Here is a 26,073-nt window from a genome sequence, read left to right as displayed (position 1 = left end):
AGTTGTGTGGAATGGATTGGGGGGAATGACCACACCTGCAGAGTGAGGTATTTACCAGGTATGGTTTACAACTTTTAAATGAGGCAATAACTTACAAAACCGGTATTTACCACACTAAATTTCGCATTTTTGAGCGTTTTCCACCAATAAATGGTGTATTGTTTCACCTGCCTAAATCTTCCCGGGTAAAACAGCGAGAATGATGTTAATTGTAATGTAATGCAATTCAAGGTGGCTTTGTAGAGCGCTGCTTGTCACAGGTAAGGGTATCCAGGCTTGGACTAGGTGAGAGTAGGCGTGTGGTGAGGCTGGGCCTGAGCACTGGCCATCTCAATGGTCCAACAAGAAACCCAATTGCATTATCACAATTGAATTATCACTCTACTCTCAGGATCATGGAGCAAACATAATTTTGCACGGATTAGCATTTGGACCCTGAATTTGTAATCTGGGCCATAGCGGGCTAGGTGTGGGTGGGGACTTTCCCAACAGCCAAGTGAGATGAGCACTCGCTTCTGACAAATGTGATGATCTGAAATTCACAGGTTTAAATTCTGATAGAGGCTGACTCACCCTCTCATCCTTTTGGTGAACTCAGTACTGTAAATTGGGGAGTAGGAATAGCAGTAATGTGGTATTAAGCATATCATTATTATTCTAATTTTATGATGATAGAGACCAGGACCGCCCTGGCCCCTCTTTCCTACATTCAGGAGATCTTTTTCGGCATAAATCAGGAGGCCAGGTCTCCATCTCTTAGTGTCTTTTCGCTTACGGCCTTTTTAAAAGCGATTTTTTAAAACTTAAAATTAGCTATCGGCACAGTTGGGCTACGCTTGCTAGGTGCACTATGGGGCTAATAGGACACACTTTTCCAGTATCGCCATTGGCTCTCAGGTTAGCCCTGCAGAGTAGACAGTGTGGGGAGAGGGAGGATCATGGCGTGGTTTTCCTTGAGAGTTTGTGAAACCCCAAACTTGTGAATTTAGTGGTGTTCAGAAATTCCTATGTAACCCTTCCCACCAGAGAAAAAGTCGGAGATTTACTCCTGCAAAGGCAAATGGTTGGAGTAAGTCTAGCCTGCGAATAGAGCATTCCCAAACTCTGTGGGAATACAGCGCAAGGGGTTTCTCTCTAGGAAAAAATAATTCCCCACCGAGGAAAGCTTTAAAAAAGGATAGCATGTTCACCACCATCCCCATCTAGACCATGTTGCTCTGGTTAAGTAGTTTATATGTGATAGGTTTGTGGTTAGCGAGTAAAAGGAGAGGAGATGATTGTGGAGAAAGGGAACAATCACTGAGGACAATAGAACCAGTTTCACTTGGCTGACTGATCATTTGCATGAGTGATCCTGGAACATGCACTAATGGGGGAATTTTGGGAATTTTTTAAATGAGGCTGTGTGACCCAAGATGTGTGACACTTCCCAGGGCTGAAGGCAGGCTAAGGATACAGAAAGTATGTGTGGTGAAAGGTAGGTAGGTGAAATAATAACATGCTCGATCAAGGGAATTTGGAATTGTATGACTGAGTTGGGAACAGCTCTCGTTGGGGACATATCATTGAAGCTCAGCTCATCAATGGGGGAAGAGCCATGGTGGGAGGAGATGCATGGGGTGGGGCGCTCTTCAGATAGGTCTACAGCTCTGGCAGAAGGTCACAGCTCATGGTGGGAGGCGCTGCATGGGATGGGGCGCTCCTCAGATAGGTCTACAGCTCTGGCAGGTCACAGCTCATGGTGGGAGACTCTGCATGGGATGGGGCGCTCTTTAGATAGATCTACAGCTCTGGCAGGTCACAGCTCATGGTGGAAGGCGCTGCATGGGATGGGGCGCTCTTCAGATAGATCTACAGCTCTGGCAGAAGGTCACAGCCCATGGTGGGAGGCACTGCATGGGATGGGGCGCTCTTCAGATAGGTCTACAGCTGTGGTAGAAGGTCGCAGCTCACGGTGGGAGACGCTGCATGGGATGGGGCGCTCTTCAGATAGATCTGCAGCTCTGGCAGAAGGTCACAGCCCATGGTGGGAGGCACTGCATGGGATGGGGCGCTCTTCAGATAGGTCTAAAGCTCTGGCAGAAGGTCACAGCTCATGGTGGGAGGAGATGAATGGGGTGGGGCGCTCTTCAGATAGGTCTACAGCTCTGGCAGAAGGTCACAGCTCATGGTGGGAGCATACATGTAAATTGATCTACAGCTTGTGGTAGGAGTGGAATAGATCAGGTTGAGGCAGAACTAATTACAGTTTGATTGCTATCTAGGCCCGTTTAAAATCTTACCATGAAAGCAAAAGTTTGTAAAATTCCTAATTTGTTGGATTTTACATATTTCACGTAATTGTTTTCAATCAGTTATTTTTTATGTAACTTTTGCCTACGGGGGACTGGTTTGAGAGGACAATCTCATGAGGCCTTGGCTGCAGGCAGCTTCTCCTCGGACCAGCCTCCTGCAGGCGTAATTTACTCGAAAAAGCGTAATCTTCTGCGGTATTTGTTTGCGAGGTATGTTCACGGGGATGATTACTGAAATCTGTTTAATGTGATACAGTAAGTTTAATGAAAGTTATGTGTATAACATGAGAAAAAATGCAATATCTCCCACCCACCCCTACTGCCTAAAGTTTGGTCACAGCTCATTTAATCCTCATGTCCTGAATGTCCTTCCGCAGGTGGCAGTGCCCTCTCTGGGGTCACGTCTGAGATCCGAGCAGGCTCCAAAGAGAAGCTGTCCCACACTGAAGCCACGGTGATGTGAGAGAACCTGCAGCCTCTTTAATCATGGGGGACTGGAAGTGTAAACTTAACCATGGGCATCAGGGATAAATGGCATCTGAGACGCGTAGGCATACAAACATGAGCATTAGGAGCATATGGGCATTGTTGCTATGTCGGCCGGGCATTAGAACACAATGGCATCAACAACTGTGCACATCAAGGCCATTTCACCATTGAAGACACTGGGGATATGAAAGACTCGAGGGCAGGCTGTGGACACTAAGGATATAGCATCAAGGGAGATGAGAATGTTACTGGGAGATGTTAGTAATAAAATTGAATGAGGGAAGATCTGCATGCCCTGAGCTCTAAGATGATGAATGCATGAATGGACAGAGCTACATCCCTCTACAGCTAGGCCTGTACAGGTACCACTGCATAAATACATACACGCTTCCTGTGTTTGAATTCAAGCAATGAAGATTTAGCCTGTACTGACATTACAGTTGTGAAGTTAGATCACATGCCTATTGAAATTCTTAACACATCAGTTTGTGCTCCTAACCAAACCTTTGCTTTTCCTGTGCTCTGACAGTGGAGTATGCAGGTTTTTGTCCTTCATACAAAAGTAAACAATAGAGAATGTGTGTTGCATACTGGATCCCATGGCCTTTTTTTGATAGTTCTATAGTCAATGAGTAGGTTCCCGTTCCTCAGTACATTCTGAGTCAAGCAGAGCATTTGACTATCAATGGTCGTCAAAGGGGAACTAGTGCAGATATTGAGTACTGGGTTTGCCAGGTCCCTTTGTAAAGCCGCAATTTGGTTTGATGCCCAAGTTGGAAGTACCTAGTCTTGCCTAGTGTGTTTTCTTCCTATTGAAGATTTTATAAACCTTTGCAGTACTGCAATTTGTGGAGGACCAGCTCTCCATCTTGGTTCACAGTAAGATATAGCCACAGCTTCCTCCTGAAGAAGAAGGTGCTAGAGATGCTCTCAGAGATGACATTGATTTGTTTTTGGAAATGGAGAAGGAGAAGTAAAGAACAGCCAGGCACTGGTATTCAGGCTCGTTCAACAGAGGGCATCAATTGGAAGCAGTTCTGATTAGCGGTGAGGTGCCTACTAAGGTATATTTCCATGTCCTTCCCATCTAGACTCAATCATCCCTGACAAATGTTTTATGATTGTCGTATAGTGGCTCAGCTGACACAGCCCCAGGTTTAGGAATTGCCCGTGTATATTTGGGTTTAGAGACTTTAGGCCCAATTTGCAAAGTTTCCAATCATGATGTGTGCGTTATACTATTAACTGAGGAGTAAGACATCAATATGTAAACAGTAAGCCACCCTCATGCACAGAAAAATCTTCATGAATGGGGTCCTGAGTGGTGTGGCGTTGGTGTAAGAGACATTAAAGAATAGAAGTTACCTTGTTTGGTAAATGTTCTCCCAAAAGGGTGTTTTTTGTGTCCTGTTGCTGAAGAAGGATTAGGTCCTTATTGTTAACGCTATCTACTATTTATTTGTAAGGTTTGCGCCAGAGTGGTTGTGTGCACTGTGAGATGCATGATAAGAGGATGAGTGCCATCATGGGAAAGCGTCAGGGATAGAGCTGCGCACCTATTTTATTCTGTGGTCTCAGGCTGTATTATTGTATGTACACTGAACAGAGATCCAGCCTGGTACACATTAATATACCAGCCAATGCTCTGAAAAAGACCTCTATCTCAAGCACACCTCCATCAGCCCAAGGACCATCTTCATATCACTGGACATACAGCACCTGCTGGAAGCACACCACTACCATGTGATCACATATTGTACTCCATATCACTACCACTAGCCCATCACTCTACAATACTGCAGAAGTGCTCCAGCCCCTCACTTCTTGTGTGTATGTGTGTGTCTCTCTCACGCTATCATGTAATCACCATCATCATCTTTCATCTTTGATGCCCTTCACTCCATACACCTGCCTCACTCCTGCCGCTGGGACTAGTCCCTTTCTGCCCCCATCACTGTCCTGGCCCTCACCTCTAGTGTCCTTTACTCTACATCACCTCTCAAAGGCCCTCACTTTTTGTACCTCACACACTATATTGCCCTCCTGAGGGTCTCACTTTTAGAATCTTTCACTCCATGCCAGTGGCCTCAGGGACTCACCTTTGATCTCCTGTACTCCACATGTCCTCCTCCACTCTTCACCCATACCTCTTTAACTTATCACCATCCAAACCCTTTCATTTTCCCTCCTATGCCTTTAGTACTGCATGTCATCCCTCTTCCCCACACCTCTAGAAGCTTCAATCCACACCCTTTCTCTGCCTTTCACATATTTCCCCCTTTTCTCAAACTATCATCCATAAATGAATTCCCACACATCACTGCAGTCATCCTCCTTCACACCACATCACATGGGTCTGACCACTGGCCCATGGCAAGTCTCCACCTCTGCCATTTACCTCTATTGCCTTTCACATCTCAAGGCACTTACCTCTGGAGCTTGCATCCCCTCCGTTCTTAACCGCCTACCTCTGGTGCAATACCTGCATTCCCTGCCTCAGCACCATAACCGGCCTGTTGAGAGGAGGCCACGATGCAGTTACTGAACCTATCACATCCCAAAGCTCCCATCAGCAATACATCCTATTTGCTTGCTCCTGCTTGCGCTAAGACGCATCTCATGCTATTGCAGGGTGACACCACAGAGTGCCGACAATGGGAACCGATTTGCGTGTGGGGCCAGGAATGATGCTATCACCACTCCTGCCGTGGCTGGCTTCATCATGAATGTTTTGTGTGAGTACCTCTTGGATAATGTATTCTCTAGCACTACATATCACTATCAAGAAGGCCAACTGGGCTGGGGGTGGGAGCGCTCTTCAGAACATGGGAAACAGGAATTATTGTGGTGAGATCTTGGCATGAAGAAAGAGAGTGCCTACTCATAGAGTTGTCACACTTTACGGAAAAGTAGGAAGGCATGAGGCGGCCATTTACAGTGACCCAATATGAGAGCCAAGAGGTCTTACCATTAGATCAGCAAAGAAGGCTTGCATTGGTCCCCGAACTCCTGATTTTGTTTCACTACTAAGATGCAGACTTTTAAGAGCAAGATCTTTCCCTGTTGCTTTATAGGACATTGCCCACGTTAAGAGAACAATCCTTTGATGATAGGAAGTTCCTAACACATTTATACACACACCACCTCTTTAAAATTAATATCTGTTTTGTTTTACAGTTCCCCCACAGTCTCCCATGATCGAGGGATACAACCAGCCTGAAGTGAAGGCCGGAGAAAACCTTAAGCTGACATGCACATCCACCAGTGGCAACCCTCTGGCCACGCTGCAGTGGTCCAAGGTAAGTGGCCGACTGTCATTCTTCAATTTATTAATGGTAAGTAAAGAGGCAGCTGTGTACATTGCATGCTCAATCGGACATATCCAAAAAGCAGAGGTTACTGGAAAGCTTGTACGTTGGAAGAACATAGGCATTTACCACGCCTGCCTTAGGATCGCGGCCCGGACCATGAGTGCATCTCTACAACGCATTCCTTTACCATGCAAGTCTTTACCACGACTTACCTAGAGGAAAGTGCTGGACTTTGGAATAGTATAATTTACTATTCCACCTCCAATCTTCTCCGCAGTAGGTAAAGTGTTGGACTTAAAGTCCAGTATCAGTCAACAACGCGTTCCCTAAGGCAAGTCGTTGTAATGACTTGCGTGGTAAAGGAATGCATTGTAAAGACGCATTTGTGTTTGGGGCCGCATTGTAAAGGCACAGCGTGGTTCAAGCTGCGTTGTTAAGGCTGTTTTTTTACTAGAAATTGTAGGATAGCAAAACACCGAGCAACTGGACAGGTTGTTCTAATAAAACCATTGCTCATTTAACGTTTGTGGAGAGAAAATCAAAAAAATGCCATGCCTCAAATGCTAAAAGTCATTCCACTTTTTTGTAGTCTGAATATTTTCAATTTTACGTTTTGGGCGTAGACAATGATTTAAAAAATGAAGTTAACCCTTAGGTGGCATATCAGGCAAAATGTTCCTGATCCATAATTTCCAATTCTCAGAGAAAAGCAGAAACATAGCTCCTAATGGGATTTGTAGGAGCCCAATAGATGGTCAGGGCCTAGAAGGAGTGACTTGGAATGACACCAAAAGGAAAACAGCCATTAAGTGTGGCTTGTGTTTCACTACTGATGAACACATTTAAAAAGCCTGCTCCACTAAAAAAAATACTTTCTATAAACAATTTATCTATGAGACAAATAATTTAAAATGTGAGAATTTAGTGTACTTTTGAGATGGAAAATAGCACCTCATGCACTACAGTGCAAATACTCAATAGGAGGCGGAATGATACACCAACCAACCAATAGCATGAGACGAAAGAGAAATATTCTGAGCCAAAGCTCACTCTAGGTATATTTTAAAGTATTGGTAACAGAATGTTTTGCAGACAGTTGTGCTGTGAAGCCAGTTGTAAAAATGAGTATCTGCCAGTTTTAACATACTTATAGGGGTCCAAAATGCGAAACCTGTTCAGGCATGATGCAGTATATTGTCACATATTTGCAGTTTTCGTGAACTTTAAAAAGTTCGATAAGGTCTTAATTCAAGTTCTACATTTCACTGCAGGTTCCGGTGTTGTGAACCTGTTATCTGTGGAGAACACAAGGATCTGTTACATCTACAGTTGGCAGGGCTGTAACAACAGGGTGTTTACAGAACATATGACACAGCATCACCTATGCAAACCCCAGTGCTTTCTATCAGTGTGATCAAAATCACAGGGCACAGAGGTTTCTCAGAGAGAATGATACAACACAACCAGGGTTAACAAAGTCCACAGCATACTCTGTTTAAAAGGCTGAGAACAAACTGCACCATCGTTTCCTCAAAGTATAGTTCACACAGAAAGCATGCCGTACATAGCGCCAACGTGTTTACTAGGCACACGGCACACACACATCACCGTGTTTATAAAGCACAAGATATACCAACAGTTGTGTGTTTGCAGAGTATATGTCACTCTAGCAGCACCTGTTTCTCCTGTTAAAATATTTGGTTCCATTAATATGTTTTTGTTAAATCCATTTGCTATACCAATGTTGTGATTATGTTTTCTTTGCAAGTTAAGGACAGGATGAAACATTCACGCTTAAATCGTCCAGGAAAGCTATTTTCAAAATTGATAAACATAGTTTTCTCAGTTGTATTTCACCCTCTCAGTAGCCCCAATCCCTTAACATAGCACGTCACACCCCTGCAGCACTGCATACGGGTCTTCTTTTAGAAAATCAAACTAACTTTAGTTGCATTTAAAGTAACAGAGGCAGACCAGAGCTTAATTTAAACCGGTGATTTCCGGTGCTGAGCACCGGCCCTTATTTTTGAGGGCCGCACTTATTTTTCTACCTCAAGCATTTACTGCGAGCAAAAGACGCGTATTGGAAAGATGGAGGAAGAGAAAAACGAAAAATCGTCACAAAGGGAGGAAGTAGAAAGCTGCAGGAGTGAGTTGAGGGGGCAGGGAGTCTCTGTAAATAGACTGAAGAGGTCCGAGATGGCTTCAGGATTAGCTGCCTCAGGCTTCCGTGCTCGCACATTTAATTGAAGCAGCCGCGTGTTTTAGAGGAATGCTTTGGGCACCACCACGTTTTTATTTACAAATTAAGCACTGGGGCAGACAAACGTGCAGGTATCTCGTTTCGACTATTATATCGTTTGCTATTATTCTACCATTTCCTATTATTTTGACAGTTACACACGAGCACGAGTATATAGTTGGATACACATGATTTATACTATATTTCGTTTCTAGTTTGACAACAGGATGGAATGTAGTGGCAGCCTTTATTGCTCGTCGGGTGATTTACAGAAATGTTTTACTTTTCTTTGGAAGTCTTTCTCTTTTTATAGGAGGTTTCTCCAATATCTGACGCTGCACGAAAATAATTTACTTTTCTCTACTGTGTTTTTTATTGAACATGAGGAGGCGACAAGACATAGATGTTCCTGGAATGGATGGCACAGCCAATTTATAGTAATGATAATGTACAACAAATTGTCATATGTAACATTTAAACATTTTTATTTAAGTTTATATTAAACGTTGGTTACTACAACTCACATAAACAACCGAATTACCCAGTTCAAAGCATTTCTAATACACAGTCATTAAATCTACGTAAATATAGCAATAATATTACATCATCTGATTTATAGATTTTGATGCACTTAAATTCAAAATTTACAATGGCACAGATAATGGAGTAAAAAGTACTGATTCTTGAGGGTGTTAATTTATGGCAGCAACATAAGAAGTGTTCAGTCGGTTCAAGTGCTTTTTAGTCCCCGCCTGAGGCAACGCATGCACTCTCACTTGCAAGACATTTCACTTACTAAAAGGGGCTTGACCCCATCCCACTGCTTACCATTCATGGCCCTTATTGTCACTCTTATTTGCTGCCACCTGGTTGGCCTGCATGTGTCAGCCTCACTTCCTCTTTGTTCATTTTACTCTTCCGTGGAGCATGGACCAAGTACTGGTTGCTTCATTTTGATTAGTGTCCTTTCGCTGCCTGCACTGTGATTGAGGTACTCTTTTTTTCTTTCTTCTTCCACTCTTATCATGGCTGTTGCTTGTTCCACCCTCCAGTTGACCGCGTTACTTGTTTCCTTCCACCCTCCATCCAGTTGTCTGTGTTTCCCCTCCCCACGTGCCATAAAAAACAAGCATTTGCAATAGGTCTCGCGTTTGCTCATGTTGTAAACTCCTAAACAATTCTTGTGACATAAACCATGTACGTAACCGGAAAAAGTGCAATTAACTGTGTAACAGGGTCAATAATATGCAAAGTGCTCAACTTCTGCCAAGCGAGATCGCATTGCGAAAATGGAGAAAAAGTAGTCCACAAACCCAGCGAGCCTCGCATGTTTTCTGTACTTGGTCGCTGCGTTCGAGGAGGGCTAACCACCGGAAAAGGCATGACGTATGCGTGCCTTCCACTAATTAAATCAAGCAGATTCTAACAGGCAAGCCCACGAACCAATGAAAGAAACTGACCTCATGTGGACGGGGCTTCGAGCCCTTATTAATTCCTAAAGCGTCTCGCTAGCGAAACGCATGCACAAGCGCATGCGACGCAGGCTGGACCCTAGAAATGCACTCTGATCCGGCTAGTGCTGGCTGCATCATATCGCTTTTTTACCCTGTCTGTGTTTGTTGTTCCCTAGCATCCTCCCTTCTGTTGTCCGCATTGTCCCTTCTAACCACTATGAAAAACAGCACTATAATGCGGCCACTAAAAGCCCCCGAACAGCACTTTTTTTCCTAACTTTTAGTAATGTTGCGACAGTGCACTAAAATTACATTGTCAAAGACGATTTACCTTGAATAAGTAAAACATACTGACTTTGCCAATACTTGTTTTAACCTTCAGATATTCTTTGGTAGAGCAGTTGCTGAAACTGCTACAACTAGGCGACAATTAAACTTGAAGCTGATAAATGTTTGAAGTTTTTGCAGACATGTATTCCACTTTGCCTTTTTGAGGCCATACCCTTGGGCCCTAGAAAGCCTTTCTGCCACTGAGGAAGGCAAAATGGGAAGGGTTACCCCATCTCTATCGGCTAATATGTCAAACCTACACCCATTGGAATCCAAATTTACTCTTGCCCTGGGGCAGAAAGGCTGTGTGGGTTGAAAGGGTTAGGGGGAAGCCTAAAGCCAGAATGGCCAGCCACCACACCATTCTGTTTTTTGTTAAAAATCTATCTCTGGTATCTTGTCAGCCTAATGCCCTTTGGGGGGGGAGGGGCAGATTGGGAATAAATCCCCAATATACCATCCATGGATGCAATAAGATTGTTGGGGCTCTAGGTGTTGGATTACAGCCTTAAAGCCAGACTGGGACATTGCTCATTCCATTCTTATTAATAAAAATCACCCCTGATGTCTAGTGTGCTTTCTGCTCCTACTCCCACTGGAGAGGGCAGTTTCCGGTTAAACCCCCCAGTTTGTCCACCCAGATGGCAGAAAAACTGTTTGAGCTTTAAGACTGGGTGATGCAGCGGAATGCCACAACAGGGTGGTCCCCACTCAATATCTTCAATAAATATATCTCTGGTTTGAAGTGACAACGATGGATGGAGCTACTCACTACCCTGGACACTATCCTAGGTGGGCACACAGGCAAGTGTGCTTTCTGCACCCCACACGCATAGTGATGACAGCATGGGGGTAAATCCTCCAATCTACTCCCGTTGAGGCAGAAAGACTGTTGGGGCTTTAGGAGGGTGCAGCCAGATTGCAGGACAGACTGGCCGCCACCCCATTCTTTTTTTAATAAGCAGTTGTCTGATGTCTTTAGTGGGATTTCTGCCCCCTCCCCTCTGGGGAAGGTAGGTTTGGAGGTAAATCCCCTGGTCTGCTCCTGGGGCAGAAACAGTGTTGGGGCTTTAGAGGTGGGGGATGCAGCCTAATGCTAGGATGGGCCAGCCACCACTCCATTATGTTTTTAAATAATAAAACTATCCCTGGTTTCTTGTGGAATTTCTGCCTGCCATTTCCTCGGAAGTGCACATTATAGGTAAATCCCTCAATCTACCCCCAGAGGACAGAAATGCTGTTTGTGCTTTCGGGGTTGGCGGTGCAGCCTGATACCAGGATGGGACAGCTTCCTTCCATTCTTCTAAAAAAATATGAACATCCTTGAAGCCTAGTGTGCTAGCCCAGAGAGGACAGATTGATGTTAGACTCCCCAATCTTCTCTCTAGGGGAGCAGAAAGTCTGTTTGTCCTTTTGGGGTGGGGGTATGTCATGATGCCATGATGGGCCACCCAATTTCTTAAATACCAAAAAGAGTCCTGGGGTCTTGAGGGCTTTCTGCCCTGTGGAAAGGCATATTGGGAGTAAGCCCCAACATACACTAGGCTGCACTAATGTGGCACAAAGACTGCTGGGGACCCTGGTGGTTAAGGGAAACTATTTTCCAAACCCCAGGTTTCAAAAACCCTGGTGTTTACTGGGTGAATTCCTCCTACAGGGCATTCCCCAGCAGTAATCCAATAAGAACCAGTGCCATGGGAAAGGGAAAGGAGAGCAGGGAGCTTTGAAAAGAAAGAAATAAGAGACTGAGAACATTTCAGAGATGAGTTTAATAAGTGAGAGAAACTTGCGGAGACAGAGCATCTATATTTGGAAGGGAGTGGAGAAGCCAGTGTTAGCTGTGAGGCCTGAGTGTGTGTAGATGTAGAGAGAATTGAAAAGAGGCCAGTGCAGATAATGGTCTTTGGGGAGATGGAGGTGAGAGTTGAGGAATAAACGGAGAGGAATGGAAAAGGATACAATGGGCCGGATTTACAGGTCAGATGGTAAGTGAGGATCTTCTTTGAGGAAGTACCTGTTGGAGGGCAGCCTCTGAGTGCCACTGAGTTGGATAATGATTAACATCAGTTTTCATGTCAAACAAATATATGCAATAATAATTGTGTTTATTAAAAACCAAAGGCCAATTTAACCCAGCCACAATACTGGCAGTGACAGAGGTCATTGAACACGTGGAGAATTCTTCATTGAAGGATTTGAAGACCTTCATCTTTTTATAGCCTAATGTAGAAGGTGTAAGAGCAGGTATTTCATAACCAGACAAATAGGAACTGGACCATTTTTTGAGTATCCACAAGTAAGCTACATTGAAATACATGTAGTAAGTTACAGTCTGGGGCACCACTTCAGGTGAACAGCTCTCAAGACAGAAAAAAAACATTTCTCTGTATTTCAACTTGTGAAAAAAATCAGGCCTGTCGCTGGTTTATAGTCACATTGTTTTCTCTGTGTCCCTAAAACTCCACTCCCTTGTCAGTAACAGCAAGAGGAATAGCAGGGGTAAAACTTCTTGATCAGGAAAAAGTCACAATCAGACAATCAAGAGTGGCACATGTAGTGTGTCTTTTTCGTTCAGGAATAAAGTGACACCCCCACGGATTCACCATCATCTCTTACGCAGACGACAGCCAGCTCATCATCTCCCTCACCAGGAACCCAGCCACCGCCAAGATAAACCTACACGCCGGACTCCTCGACATTGCCAAATGGATGACAGCAAGCCACCTCAAACTTAACTCGAACAAAACAGAAATCATCATCTTCGGCCCCAACAAGACAGCATGGGACGAGTCCTGGTGGCCCACCACCCTCGGACCACCCCACCACACACCACCCACGCACGCAACCTTGGCATTGTTGTAGACTCAACTCTCTCCATGGCCCAGCAAATCAACACCATATCGCCCTCCTGATTCAACACCCTCCGCATGCTACGCAAGACTTTCAAATGGATTCCTTTAGAAACAAGAAGAACGGTCACCCATGCCCTCATCAGCAGCAGACTGGACTATGGCAACACCCTCTACGCAGGGACCACAGCCAAGCTTCAAGGAAAACTCCAGCGAATACAGAACGCAGCCGCACATCTCATCCTCAACCTCCCTCGCCACGAACACATATCCACCCACCTCAGATCCCTTCACTGGCTGCCCATCAGCAAAAGGATCATCTTCAAAGTCCTCGTCCACGATCACAAAGCCCTCTACGACACTGGACCGACCTACCTCAACGAACGAGTAAACTTCCACATACCAGCTCGACAGCTCCGCTCTGCTGACCTCGCCCTCGCTACAGTCCCCCGCATCCAACGCACCACCTCCGGTGGCAGATCCTTCTCCCACCTCGCTGCCAAGACCTGGAACTCCCTCCCCACCAACCTACGCAAGACCCAGGACCTCCTAACCTTCAGAAAGCACCTCAAGACATGGCTTTTTGAGCAGTAACCACCCCCCACCCCTCCCCCCACAGTGCCTTGAGACCCTAACGGGTGAGTATTGCACTTAAGATTATTATTTTTTTTGGTTGATTGACAATGCAGGTGCAGTTCGACACTCTGCTCTTCCCCTTTAAAGGGAATCTGGATCATGGGCACCCTGATTGAATCAGTGGGTACATGGGAACACAACCAGCAAGGCGAATGGTTCAGGTCTTGAGGCCCCTTCCAGGTGGGAGTCAGAAAAATTATCTCTAGGTTTCCTAGGGACCCAAACTTCAAATAAGGGAGGGGAGTCCCACACAATTTCAAGCACCAACTTGGGAAGAGGTCCTTTGACACCTCTTTGAAATGCTGCTTTGATGGCTTTCAGCCAGGGCGTTAAGAGCAGTGGCTCCTGGTGGGCTGTCCATAGTGATGGCCAGTGTAAGACTATGAAAATGTAGTTTCCAGAAGCGTCGGGTAGAATGTGTCCTGGTGTACCTGAGTTGGAAGGTGGACCTTAAGAGTGGGTTGGAGGTCTCTAAAAGTTCTAGGAGGTACTTTCAGGAGGTTTCAATGAATGGTGCCTCTTTGTTTTGTGTGATACCTTCACCAAGCTAGCCTGGTGCTTGGACAGCTGGTTTCGTAGAAACAGTCCCTGGAGTCTACAGTGTGAGATATGTCCATAGGGAAGAGAAGGAACACTCAATGGCCTTAGTCATCTTAGACTCGAGCTTGGGATTTTATACAGTATCGTAGGCAGTGAATTGCCACAGATATGAGGGAAATCAGAGTTATTGTTATTTCCACTTAATATAGTGCACAAATCATACCCAAAGGTGTATCTCGGTGCCACGCCAGCACAGAAGCACCACGTCAGCCTAAATAGCCAGGTCTTCAGAAGTTTTTACGAATTTGTCAAAATCGGAGCAGCAGCATGGATGGTACAGAAGTTGATTCCAGGTAGATGGTGGGAAGGTAAAGGAAAAAGCTCTTCCACTAAGTCTGGAAGTACGAACGCAGGGAACGGTCAGGAGCAACTTATTGATTGATTTAAATGCTCTTGCAGGACAGTAATACTGCAGTGTGTCCTTTAAGTTAGCGGAGGCTCCACCCATAAGAGCTTTATGGGTGAGGCAGCAGATTTTGAAAATGGGGTGTTTCCTAACCAGAAGCCAGTGTAAGGCTCTCAGTATGGGCACCGATAGGGAGCCTGCTGGAAGATTACAGACCAGGCATGCAGCCGTGTTTTGCACCACCTAGAGTTTGGCCAGTAAGGTATCTTTTGTGGCCATGAGTAAAGCACTGCCATAGTCAAGGCGTCTTATGACTAGGCCCTGAACCAGAGTCTACCTTGCAGACTTTTCTCAGTAGCCACATGGTTGTGAAGCATGCCCCACAGATATGATCTTTCATGGGTGGGGCCTTTTCTAATTTAATGGCGAGATTTTTCATGACAAGCTTGAGGGAGGGGACGGCCCCCAATTCCGAAGGCCACCAGTCTGGGACCCAGAAGTCCTGGACTTTGCCAAACAGCACAACCTCCATTTTTTCGTTGTTGAATTGAAGACAATTCGCGTCATCCAGGCAATTATACTTTTTATACAGGCCATGAATTAGGACTTTACCTTGTCAGAATCCTGACCACACGAGATGATCATCTGGGTGTAGTCTGCATATGATATCACATCAAAGCCACACGATTTAACCATCTGGGCAAGGGTGCTACATAGATGGTAAACAACATCTGGCTCAATAAAGAGCCCTGGTGCAGCCCTTTGGTTATCGTGATGGAGCGGGACTTAAACAGACCCAGCATGATCATTTGAGTGCGGCTGACTAAGAAGTCCGCAAGCTCTAATAATGCATTTCCCCAACACTGATCTCGTGCAGTCTGCACAGCAGCATGTCATGAGAAACAATGCCAAAGGCCGCTGACAGGTCCAACAGCACTCGCATGGCAGGAGAGCCTGAATCTAAAGACAGGCGGATGGTGTCAGTAACTGCCACCAGTGGTGACTCAGTGCTGTGGCCAGATCTAAATCCCGGTTGGGAGGGATCTAGGATTTTAAAGTCCGCAAGGAAAGTTATGAGCTGTTTGTTGACAAGGCTTTCCAACATTTCCCCCAAAAATGAGAGAAGAGAGATGGGGCTGTAATTAGACAATCTCTTTGGATCTGCATTGTTCTTTTTTAATGTCAGAGAGACCAAAGCAGCCTTCCAGGCAAATGGTATTTTGGCTGTATCTAAGGATAAATTAAAAAGTGAAAGGATGGTAGGTGCTACTACGGATGCAAGCTTAGCGATGACCCTAGGTGGACATACGTCTATGGCTGAACCAGATTTAATTTAGGCCAGGAGCTACGAAATTTGATCGAACATAAATGGTTGGATAAGATTAGGAGAGTGGCGGCATTAGATGGGAGCACCATCAGCGCAATTGGGTTAGTCTGACTATGGATGATGGGGAATTTCTGGTAGATGATTTTAATTTGTTCCTCAAAAAGGTCAACCAAACAATCGCATAGTTGCTGTGAGTTAGGAATCAACATAGAACAAGAATGTGGTTTGGTGAAGTCATTGAATACTTTGTAGAGCTCTAAGACGAATTGCCAGAATTCTTAATTTTGCTGCAAATGTAGCTTCTCCTGGTTCCCCTAATGTCTGGGGTTCTCCTATTGTATATGTGACACCAAGAAGAAGTGAATGGCCTGAAACTGTGCATTTTGTGAACTGTGACCCACATAAGAAAAGGATTAATTCCTGCTCATCACATGAGTAAATTTCTGAATATTTCTAAGGTGGGAAAGGATCAGAAATAGTTGTTGAATGTGAGTAGACACCAATGTGGAATTTATTTATGTTAAGAAACTTCTAGGGCATGTCCATACAAGAGCCAACCTATTCTCATTGAAACCTCAATGAGAAAAAGTGTTTTTGCAATTGCAAAACTGGCTTCTGTTGCTTCTTTTGTACTAGAAAAACGCTTTAGACTGTTTAAGGCAGACATATACAGAAGTCAAGGAACAAAACTCACACTATGTTTACTTGCTGCAGAGAGAACAGATCAGTGTTCACTCAATTAATGTGACTAATGCAAAAGGTTTCCTATTGCAGAAAAGACATACAGCAAGAATTGGGGAAGAATACGTTTATGGCATTAAAAATCAGTTTGGTACTAACCTATCTTTCCTGCAGAATGAGGCAGTCATTTCCACGAGCTGGGAGACGGATGAATCTGCAAGATGTGCCCGGAGTACAATCGCCCTGGAAATTAAACCAGAAGATAACATGGCAACCCTGAGCTGTGAAGCGCTAAACCAGGTCACTCCCCTGCCTCTCAGATCCAGCATCACCCTTAAAGTGGTCTGTGAGTACTGGTAGCATGCTCATATACAAGAACCAATGCTTGCTGTTTTACCTTTCACTTAAGCATTCTTAAACTATGCTCCAAGGAGGGATTTCCTTCACCATCTGCCACAATTAATGCACCTACACTAAAATTACATCTACCATAGCATTAGCTCTGCCACCATTCTCCCTGCCTCTGATACCATCCAACACACAAAAGGTGATGGGAGGATGCTTGCAATAAGTCCAATCACTAATAATCACTCAGGTAGCATTTAAACTCATCGTTCTTTTGTCACCTATACCACCTCAGTTTAGACCCAGCCATATGCAAATCAGTCTTGGAATAGTGCAGCCTGAACTGCCAGGCCAGGTTCTCCCTAATCTGGAACACAAGCAACCCAAGATTGGTTTTGCCATGATTGGGGATCTTCAGTCGATGTAGCATAACACCATGCCATCCTCAACAGCCAACTAACACCACCCTTCCCAACCAGTCCTCTTGCACCACCTGGCAAATCTAGTGCTCCTACTCTATCTCCAACAACCCGATACACAACCCTCCACACCCTGTGCACCAAAACCATCCTCCATAGCCAGCATTATTACAGCAATCCTGATAGCCTGAGACCCCTCTTAACAGTCTTCCTGCAACACATGACACAGCCATTGATCCTATACAATGTACCCCGATTCCCTTTTTCACAACAAGCTCCCATACACCATTCAGTACAATTAGTGCTTCCAGATTGCCTCTATAAAGTGCTCCTATACTAGCACCCACACTCAGGTGTCCTATACCATTGTGCACAGCATGCTCCACGGCCAGCTCTCCTGCACCACCTCCTATACGAAGTTCTAACCTACCACCCAACACAGTTTTCCTACCTTATCCCCTACAACCAAGTCTCTTACACCTTTCCTCCCAGAAAGTCTATATGGAACTATCAGCAACAGCTACCACACTTAGACAACTCGCCACAGCCACAAACCTTTAACCAAGGGCCACATCAAGAACCCATACACAACTGTCCACAGACTATTTTTCTATGCCAATAAACAACTTCTTTTGCAACAGGTAGTGCGTCCGCACTATCCTTCAGTGTGTTGTTACACCATCTCCTACAGCTGCCACACTCACAGCATCCCCCATTGTGAGTGACTCCACATTAACCACCAGCACCATGTGTCTCACATACAATGTTCCCAGTGGGAGTCATACATATGGTTCGGTAATTGAATTGTTGAACTAGGAACTTGCAGACCTACATAATAACATCTGCTTTGTTATCCTGGCCAGACCTCTCCATCTCTCTGTGGCTCGAATTATACATATGTTTAATGAAACTGATTGTGAAATATGGGTAATGTTTAAAACAAATGTACAGTGAGCACTTGTTAATTCCCATAACATCCAAGCCAAATACCCACAGTAAACAACGTAACACTCCATCCATCCTCCACAGTCTTCTCACACCAGTCCAGACAGCTATCCGATTTCACTGTAAATAGTTCCTTATGTACTGGTACTGATGCCATGATTTTCTTTCTCATGCCATCCCTCTTATTTCTCTACTCCCTTGTTCTCTTCCCTTGCCCTTCTTCCTGTTCCTCTCCGTCTTCTCCATACTCTCATACTCACCTGTACCTCCCTCAGTTCTTCCCACAAAGGTCACTATCTTGGGATCATCCAGTGTTCAGGAGCACAAGGAGATCTCCATGTCCTGCTTCACGGCAGCCAGTAACCCTCCGGTGCAGATCCGCTGGTGGCTGGGCTGGAAGGAGCTTGTGAACACCGTGGTCACCATTACAGACGTAAGTGCCTCCTGTGCATTCATTGGAAGAGAGCGCATGACCACACACCCACAGACATATAGCAGATGCAAGAGTTCCCTGACACACTCCTGGGCAGAGAAGGGGAGGTACCATGTTCATCAAAGACATTATCACTGGTATAGATGCCCTCCTTTTGCACTGCACCTATCCCTGAAGAAGTTCCTATAACTATCAAGAGAGTTGTGAGGCTGACCTCATAGCCTCTAATGCCACTATGTCAGGCACTGGTGCCTCTCACATACCTTGCTAAGACAGGACCAAGACTCATACCCATACTAAGGCGGTCATTTCGAACATGGCGGTTCGGCCCGCCATGCCGGCAGTGGAGGCTAAAGCCGCCAGCCGGCATGGCGGGCCGAACCACCATATAAAGAGCAGGGTGACGGCGGCCAGCGGCAGCTGTCACCCACGCCGTGCTCCCGCCGCCAGACAGCCTGGCGGCGGGAGGAAACACCATCCGCCAGGGTAGCTGTGCTACCCTGCGGAAAATGTTTCAAATGCACCAGCCTTTTCCTGGCGGGATATTCCGCCAGGAAAAGGCTGGCGGAGGGGGTGCCCCGGGGCACCCCTAGGGGCCCCTGAACTGCCCATGCACTTTGCGTGGGCAGTGCAGGGGCCCACGTGCAGGCACCCGTTGTGCATGTCACTGCCCGATTTACAGGCAGTGACATGCGCGAAGGGTGCTGCTGCACCCGCCGCACAACAACATTGACATGAGGAGCTGCCCTCAGTGTCTCCGCCCGCCGGCCTGGCGGGGAGATCATTATACGGCCGGTGGGTTTTCCAGGAGGCTGGCGGTCGATGGAAAGACCGCCAGCCCGAACATGGCGGGAATTCCCGCCATGTTCGAAATGAGGGCCTAGGTCAAGAAGGACAGGATTCAGGAAAATTTAGGTCACCATCACTGCCACGGATGCCTAAAGTTGCCCACCGGTCATTTATTGTCAAACCTAATGCACTCATACCTTGAGAGGTCACAATTTCTGATGACATTATTGGGGAGACAGTGTCATCATAGTCCACTGAGGTCACTGTCAGTGACATAAATATCATATACAATCCTCAACACAAACCAAATTCTAGAAAACCAGAGCACCTTTCTCATGACATAATGGAGGATTTCACTAATTACATCATCCATTGGAATCATGGATCTGAAAAAACATATTTGAGCTACTCTTTTTGCTGAATAATTTCAGAGTTGTAATGAAAAAGTGTATTATTTGTACCTGTTTTTCAGGTTTGAAAACTCTATATTTCGGATAAATATTTAGGTTAAATAAGTGAAAAACAGAGGATTTTCCATTTTGCCAAAAAGTGGGATTTTGAAATAAAGCTACAGTCATTTCCACAACATATGCTAATTCCTATTACTGTCATATCAGCAAGGGCAGAATCTCTATCCACAGTGATTCACTAGAAATAGTAAATGTTATTAACATGAAGGATCCTCTATGCACTTAAACAAAGAGGTGGGTTCTTCAATTGTTGTGCAGGTGGGAGGTGGAGCACAACTTATACATAGTGGTGGAGTGTGGTCCATTGAGGAAAATGTATGGGATGAAGTACAACCATGCACCTAGGTTGCGGTGGTGATTTGATGAGATCACTCTTTTATCTCACCTTTGACTCATATAAAGCCCCTTCTGCTACTATGATCTCCCTAACCCCTTCCCACTGACTCCCCCCTCCTCCATCCATCCTTTACTCATCCCAAGACTCATCCTATTACTACAAATCCCAATTAACACTTCTGGCTTCTTCCCTCCTCTATCCCTTTATTACTCCAGTCAGTCCAACTAACAAACTCACATATCCTCTGCTCACATTAACTAATAATAATACTAATACTGTACTCATATTTCCCTATACTAATCCACCACTAATTCCGGAGTAGCGTGCTACTTACCAAAAAGTGATTCAATGCCTCTTCAGGGGTAGTAAGCACTACATAAATACAATTCCAATTACAAGGGCAGCATTAACTTGAAAGTTGGTGGATGTTGGTCTAATGAGGAAGAGATGGGATGTAATTATACTTTGAGGTTGATGGAGGTTTCTTTGGGGTGTCGGATTCAGAGGAGCCTCACTAGGTGTTAGATGGAGGTTCAGGAGGAACATTACTTGGAACTGGAGGGGATCAGGGAGTCAGAACAACAAAACAACATGTAAATCAGTAAAGCAAAGGCTCACCCTGGAGTGTATATTCACACTGAAATAACATTGTTACTCAGATCAATGGTGCTCATTTCATTGATCTCTGAAGGACAGAAGACTGAGTGAAACCAGCAGTATTTGAACCTCAGATCACATGGGAGCATTAGTCCACTCAGTAGATGCATTAGTCCACTGAGCCACCTGGCCCAGGCAACAGCATACTGGCTTTTATTCCGAGCTGGTCAGCAAAATTAGGTGGTAATACTGGACCCGGCGTTAACGTCTTTGAAAGTATTACCATGTTAGTCAATTTCTAAATATATCTTTCCATACTCGCACCAAGAATGAATCCCCAGATTCAGCATGTCCCTTCCATCCCCCATGCCACAGTAAGGAGGATGGGGTGGGTTTCCTTCTTTGATTCCACTGTTTCGTAAGACGCTGGTACTCCTCTCGCTTTCCAGGTTTCCAAGCCTCGTTTCTAAGCAGCAGCCATTTTGTTTGGCCATTGCTCTGTTGAGTTCCACCTCATTTCAAGCATGTTTTGTCAGTGATAAGCACACATTAAAGGCTTTCAATTCCTTTGCTTCCCTAAGTCATAGTGTGCTTTCTCCTCCAATATGCACACGTCTAAGCTTTGGAAACTGTGGGAATACACTGAGGTATTTAGCAAAATTATAAAAACAATTTGCAGTTTCTACCAAGTTCCTCCAGAGTAAGGTTGATCCACTTATCCTGCGGAAAAAGTGGAAAGAAGGAGTTATGACTTACCTTGCAGCTACTAAAGCTGACAAATTGCCTGTTGAATGGGGGAAGTACATTCTTCCTCCCTGCCTTGGGACAGAAGGTCAATACATTTTCAGAATATAACCTGAGAAATTCAAGCAGTGGGGACGGCAGTTGGAATGATTTTGACGAGGCGTTAGTCTGGCTGGAAAAGCACTTAAAACCTCAGATCACTGTTACCTTGAAAATATACCATTTTATTCTCATAGACAAAGAGCAAATAAGACCTTTGATTTGTTTCATACTTCATTAACAGGCTTATTGAACATTTGAAACTTCGAAGCTACCCAGGAGAAAATATGCTTAGTGGCCAATTTATGATCTACAGGAGTAGCAGAATAATTCAGGTACATTTTTGGGATGTGGGTGATCTCACTTTGGAAGAAGTCAGTACTTTCGTTAAAGTGACTGAACAATCAGCCACAAGGATTAGAGAGGTTAATAAGGGCAGAAGATACAAAAAGAATAGGGAAATGATTCAGTTTCAAGAATAAAACTCATCAGCCTAAACGTATGAAGAAGTGACGTTGTATATAGCTTTTATCATTGTGGCTGCACATCCTATTTAGTTGGAATCCCACCCTTAAATAAGGACTGTACAAATCTGCAGTAGAAGACATTGCAAAAATGGTGAGACATCATCAAGGCATTGTGCTGCAATGGCCATGATGTTCATGTATAATGAAGAAAATGAAATATTGCATGAAGTCAAAAATATGGTACTGATCAATGGAACTGTAAACAGAATAAATAGCAAGATTGAAAGTCAACCTTAAAAGTATTTGGTACTGAATTCCAAGCCCTGGGCATCTCAAAGTCACCTTTCAATCATCATCACTATTCATCATTGTTATTCAATAGAAAGTTACTGTGAGAAATTGGGTTGTTGGTTGACTTGAGCGTGAGCCCTTGTCAAGCAAGAGCCACAATTCCATGCAGAGTGAACCACAAAAAGTCATTCAATTAACCTGTGCTTAATCATGGGTAGCTTGGCACAAAAAGTAGTCAGGCTTAACTTCGAGGCTATGTGTAAGGTATTTATTCAGGACCAAACAGTAATAAAGTGAAAAAATAATACAAGAAAAATCCCAAACCAATTTAGAAAACTTAAGTCAATTTTAATAAATTATTTGACAATAAAATGACAAAAATCCAATCAGTAGAACGAGAGTTATGAGTTTTTAAAGTTTAAGTTTCAAAATAGCACCTAAAAGATCAATGTGCCAGCCATGAACATCTAGCCGAGCAAAACAAGGTAAAAGTCAAAAGTGAACACCAACAGTGATGAAGTGCGGTTCAGATACACAGAAAGTGGATTGGGACCGGTCAGCGCTTACCATCGGACTTAATAAAATTCTTGAAGAAGAATGTCTGATAAGGTAAAGTTAGGAGGGACAAGGCTGCAGGAAATGTCTGAGGAGGGAGATTCGTCATTGGATGGCCTTGGGTCGAAGCCATGGAGAGGATTGCTATGTTTGGAGTTAGTTACTGAAATCGAAGTTGAAAAACTCCAGCGGGACGAGGCAGAAGGCTGTGGCCCAAGACAGTTCGATGAGGTCAGATACACCTTTGGTGAAGGATTTGCTGCTGCAGAGAAAAACATAGCAGGAGAAGCCGCAAAGTCAATCTGACTGGTGATGCACCTCTGGCAGACAGGCAAGCATGTTGGTCCTGGTCTCCTTCTGGTTCTCAGGGAATTTTTTGGCCAGGTTTTGTCAAAGTCCTCTATCTGGGTGCCTTTACCAGCACAACAAAGGGTCCAGGACTGTTCAGACACCTCTTGGGTGTTCAGGACTCACTCAGGCAGGATCCAGGTATGGGTTCAAGATGGCAGGGGTCTGTTATGTTCCTGTGGCTCTGAACAGGAGGCCAGCAAACTAACCCTTGGACTCACTTCTGGTAGTTCAGGTTGAAGGTGTAGATGCAGGGCTCAAGAGCAAGACTGGCCTCTGAGGGGTCAAGGCAGGCTCTAAACAGCAAATCAGTCCTTCCACGTACAGCAGCAGTCTGGCAGAATGCACAGCAGGTCACAGCAACAGGCAGTGCTCTGAGAGTCCTTCTGCAGGTCTAGTAGTGAACTAAATAGTGGGCCTGAAGGTCCTATTTTTATACCCTGGTGCCCTTCTTCTGGAAGGTAGGAGAAGCTTCTGGAAAGGTCCTTCAAAGTGCATGGGATTCCCTGACTCCCATGCCCTGCTTAAAACTGGCTGCAGTGACAATGCCAGGTGTGAAGGCCGAGCATATGCTATTCAGGTGTAAGTGGGGCTATGCTCCGCTGTGCCATCCCACCCCTCATCCTGCCAGCAGATGGCCCATTCAGGCCCGCCTAGAGGTCGGATTTAGGATCAGAGTCAGCCAAGCTGCATATCGAGCAATGAGTGCCATGGTCCAGGATAAGCCCAGCGGAAGTGCTTCTCTATTGTGTGACTATCTGGGAGGGATTCACAAAGTCTAACCGTCAGCTACACCCAATCAAGTGACCCGAGACAGGCTGATGGTACAAAAGGGCTAAGTGCAGGAGAAGGCCAACTTTTAAAAATTGCCATTTTTTAAATTGTACTGAATAAATCTGACTTTACAATTAAAGTGGTTTTGTGATCACAATTTCAGAGGTACTAAACATGATATATCTACCTGCCCTTAATTAGTAATTACAGCTTATTAAATGTAATAAGGAACCCCAAATGTAATTCCCTGGGGGTGGTAGACCTCACAGTAGTTAAACACAATTTGGGAGGTCTTTCGCTATCAGGGTGTGTAAAACTTAAAAGTACATGTCCAACATTTACATTACACTGCTTCCTGCCATACATGCTAAGCAGGGCCTACAATGGGGGTCTTATGTAATAATAGGGGACTTTAAGGGCTGGAAAGGGGGTTTAAATGTCAAATCAACTTGGCAGTGTGACACTGTATTCAGGCTGCAATGGCATGCCTGGGACATGTTTTGGAGGGCTATCTAAGTGGGAGGTGCAATAAGTGCTGCAGGCCCACTGGTAGCATTTAATTTACCAACCCTGGGTATTAAGTATAGCACTGTACAAGGGACTTATAAGTAAATTAAATATGGCAATTAGGTATATGCCAATCAAACCATGTTTAGGGGAGTGAGCATAAGCACTTTATCACTGCACTTTATCACAGTCCTAAGGCCAACAAAAATGAAATCCAGCAAAAAATTGGAGTTAAGTAGGCAAAAAGTTTGGATTTGACCCTGTAGAGAGGGCCAGGTCCAACAGTTACCTGAAATCCTTTATTCACCCACCTTACAAGTATAGTTGTTAGTTTTTAAATGCATGAAGATAAATGTGCCCCACCAAAGGCATACAAACATACATCTTCCGTACTGGGTTTGATGGATGGGTCAACCTTAGGGTGTCCTTCCCCCAAACATTTAGCCTTAATCCTCCTGTTGAATTCATATTGTTGACTTTAGGACTCTGCACACTTTATCACTACTAACCAGTGCTAAAATGCATTTAACCATGGTAAAATTGGCATACACCTAGTTGGCACAGTTAATTTACTCGTATGTCCCTAGCAAAGTTGTACAACATGTACCCAGGCCTGTAAATTGAATGCTACTCGTGGTCTACAGCACTCATTATGCCACCCACTTAAGAAGCTTTTTAAAAACATTTCTCAGGCCTGCCATTGCAGCCTGTGTGCCCAGTTTTAGGCTGCCATGTTTACCTGGAAAAATAAACCTTTTGCCAGGCCAAAACCTTCCTTTTTAATACATATGAGTCACCCACAGGGTAGGTCCTAAACAGCCCATAGAGCAGAGTGCAGTGTTTTTAAAGAGTTGGGCATGTATTGTTCAGTTTTACATGCCCTGGAAGTGGAAAACCCTTCACATCGTTTTTAGGTACTGCAAGGCCTACCTCTCCCATAGGATAACCTGGGTTACTTTATTAGATTTAATAAGCGATACCTTTCGATTGAGAGCAGGCAGGGAGTTTGGGTTTGATGTCTAAAGAATTGTAATTTAAAACCCTCTTCAATAGTGAAGTCGGATTTTAAGTCACAATTCTCAAAATGTCATTTTAGAAAGTTGCCATTTTCCTGTCTTAACCATTTGGTGCCTACACCCTGCATCCTGGGTCACATGATCTGGTGTGGGTCTTTGTATATCACTTTCAGAAAGTGAGACAAAGGGGCAATATGTGTTGGCAGGATGAGCCATCTCTGACTTGATAGGGGAGGAGCTGTCACCTACCACCTTGGTACATCACAAAGACTCAGCCCCAGCACACTCACACTAGGTTTTTGTGCCACCAGACAAGCTGGGGCCAGAGCGGGGAGGAAGGAAATTATAAACACCTTTGGACGTGAAAACCTCTATTTCTCTTAGTTTGAAAGCTGGCACGAAGTATAAATATGGGACTCTCAGACCCAACTCCTCAGT

General features: G+C 44.7%; 1 protein-coding gene across 1 annotated transcript in view; it reads left to right on the top strand.

Annotated features, from left to right (window-relative positions):
- The window catches only part of NPHS1 (NPHS1 adhesion molecule, nephrin), a 201,363-nt gene that overhangs the window by 21,990 nt on the left and 153,300 nt on the right, over nucleotides 1–26,073 (top strand). Inside the window, exons 5-9 of the mRNA XM_069201119.1 lie at nucleotides 2,672–2,753; nucleotides 5,415–5,518; nucleotides 5,961–6,082; nucleotides 16,734–16,905; nucleotides 18,544–18,701. Coding sequence (XP_069057220.1) covers nucleotides 2,672–2,753; nucleotides 5,415–5,518; nucleotides 5,961–6,082; nucleotides 16,734–16,905; nucleotides 18,544–18,701 — 638 coding nt within the window. The remainder of the gene's footprint in view (nucleotides 1–2,671; nucleotides 2,754–5,414; nucleotides 5,519–5,960; nucleotides 6,083–16,733; nucleotides 16,906–18,543; nucleotides 18,702–26,073) is intronic.

Source organism: Pleurodeles waltl, chromosome 7 (assembly GCF_031143425.1).
Source record: "Pleurodeles waltl isolate 20211129_DDA chromosome 7, aPleWal1.hap1.20221129, whole genome shotgun sequence".
NCBI lineage: Eukaryota > Metazoa > Chordata > Amphibia > Caudata > Salamandridae > Pleurodeles > Pleurodeles waltl.
The sequence above is the reverse complement of the archived record's forward strand: the minus strand, read 5'-3'. Positions and strand labels throughout refer to the sequence as shown.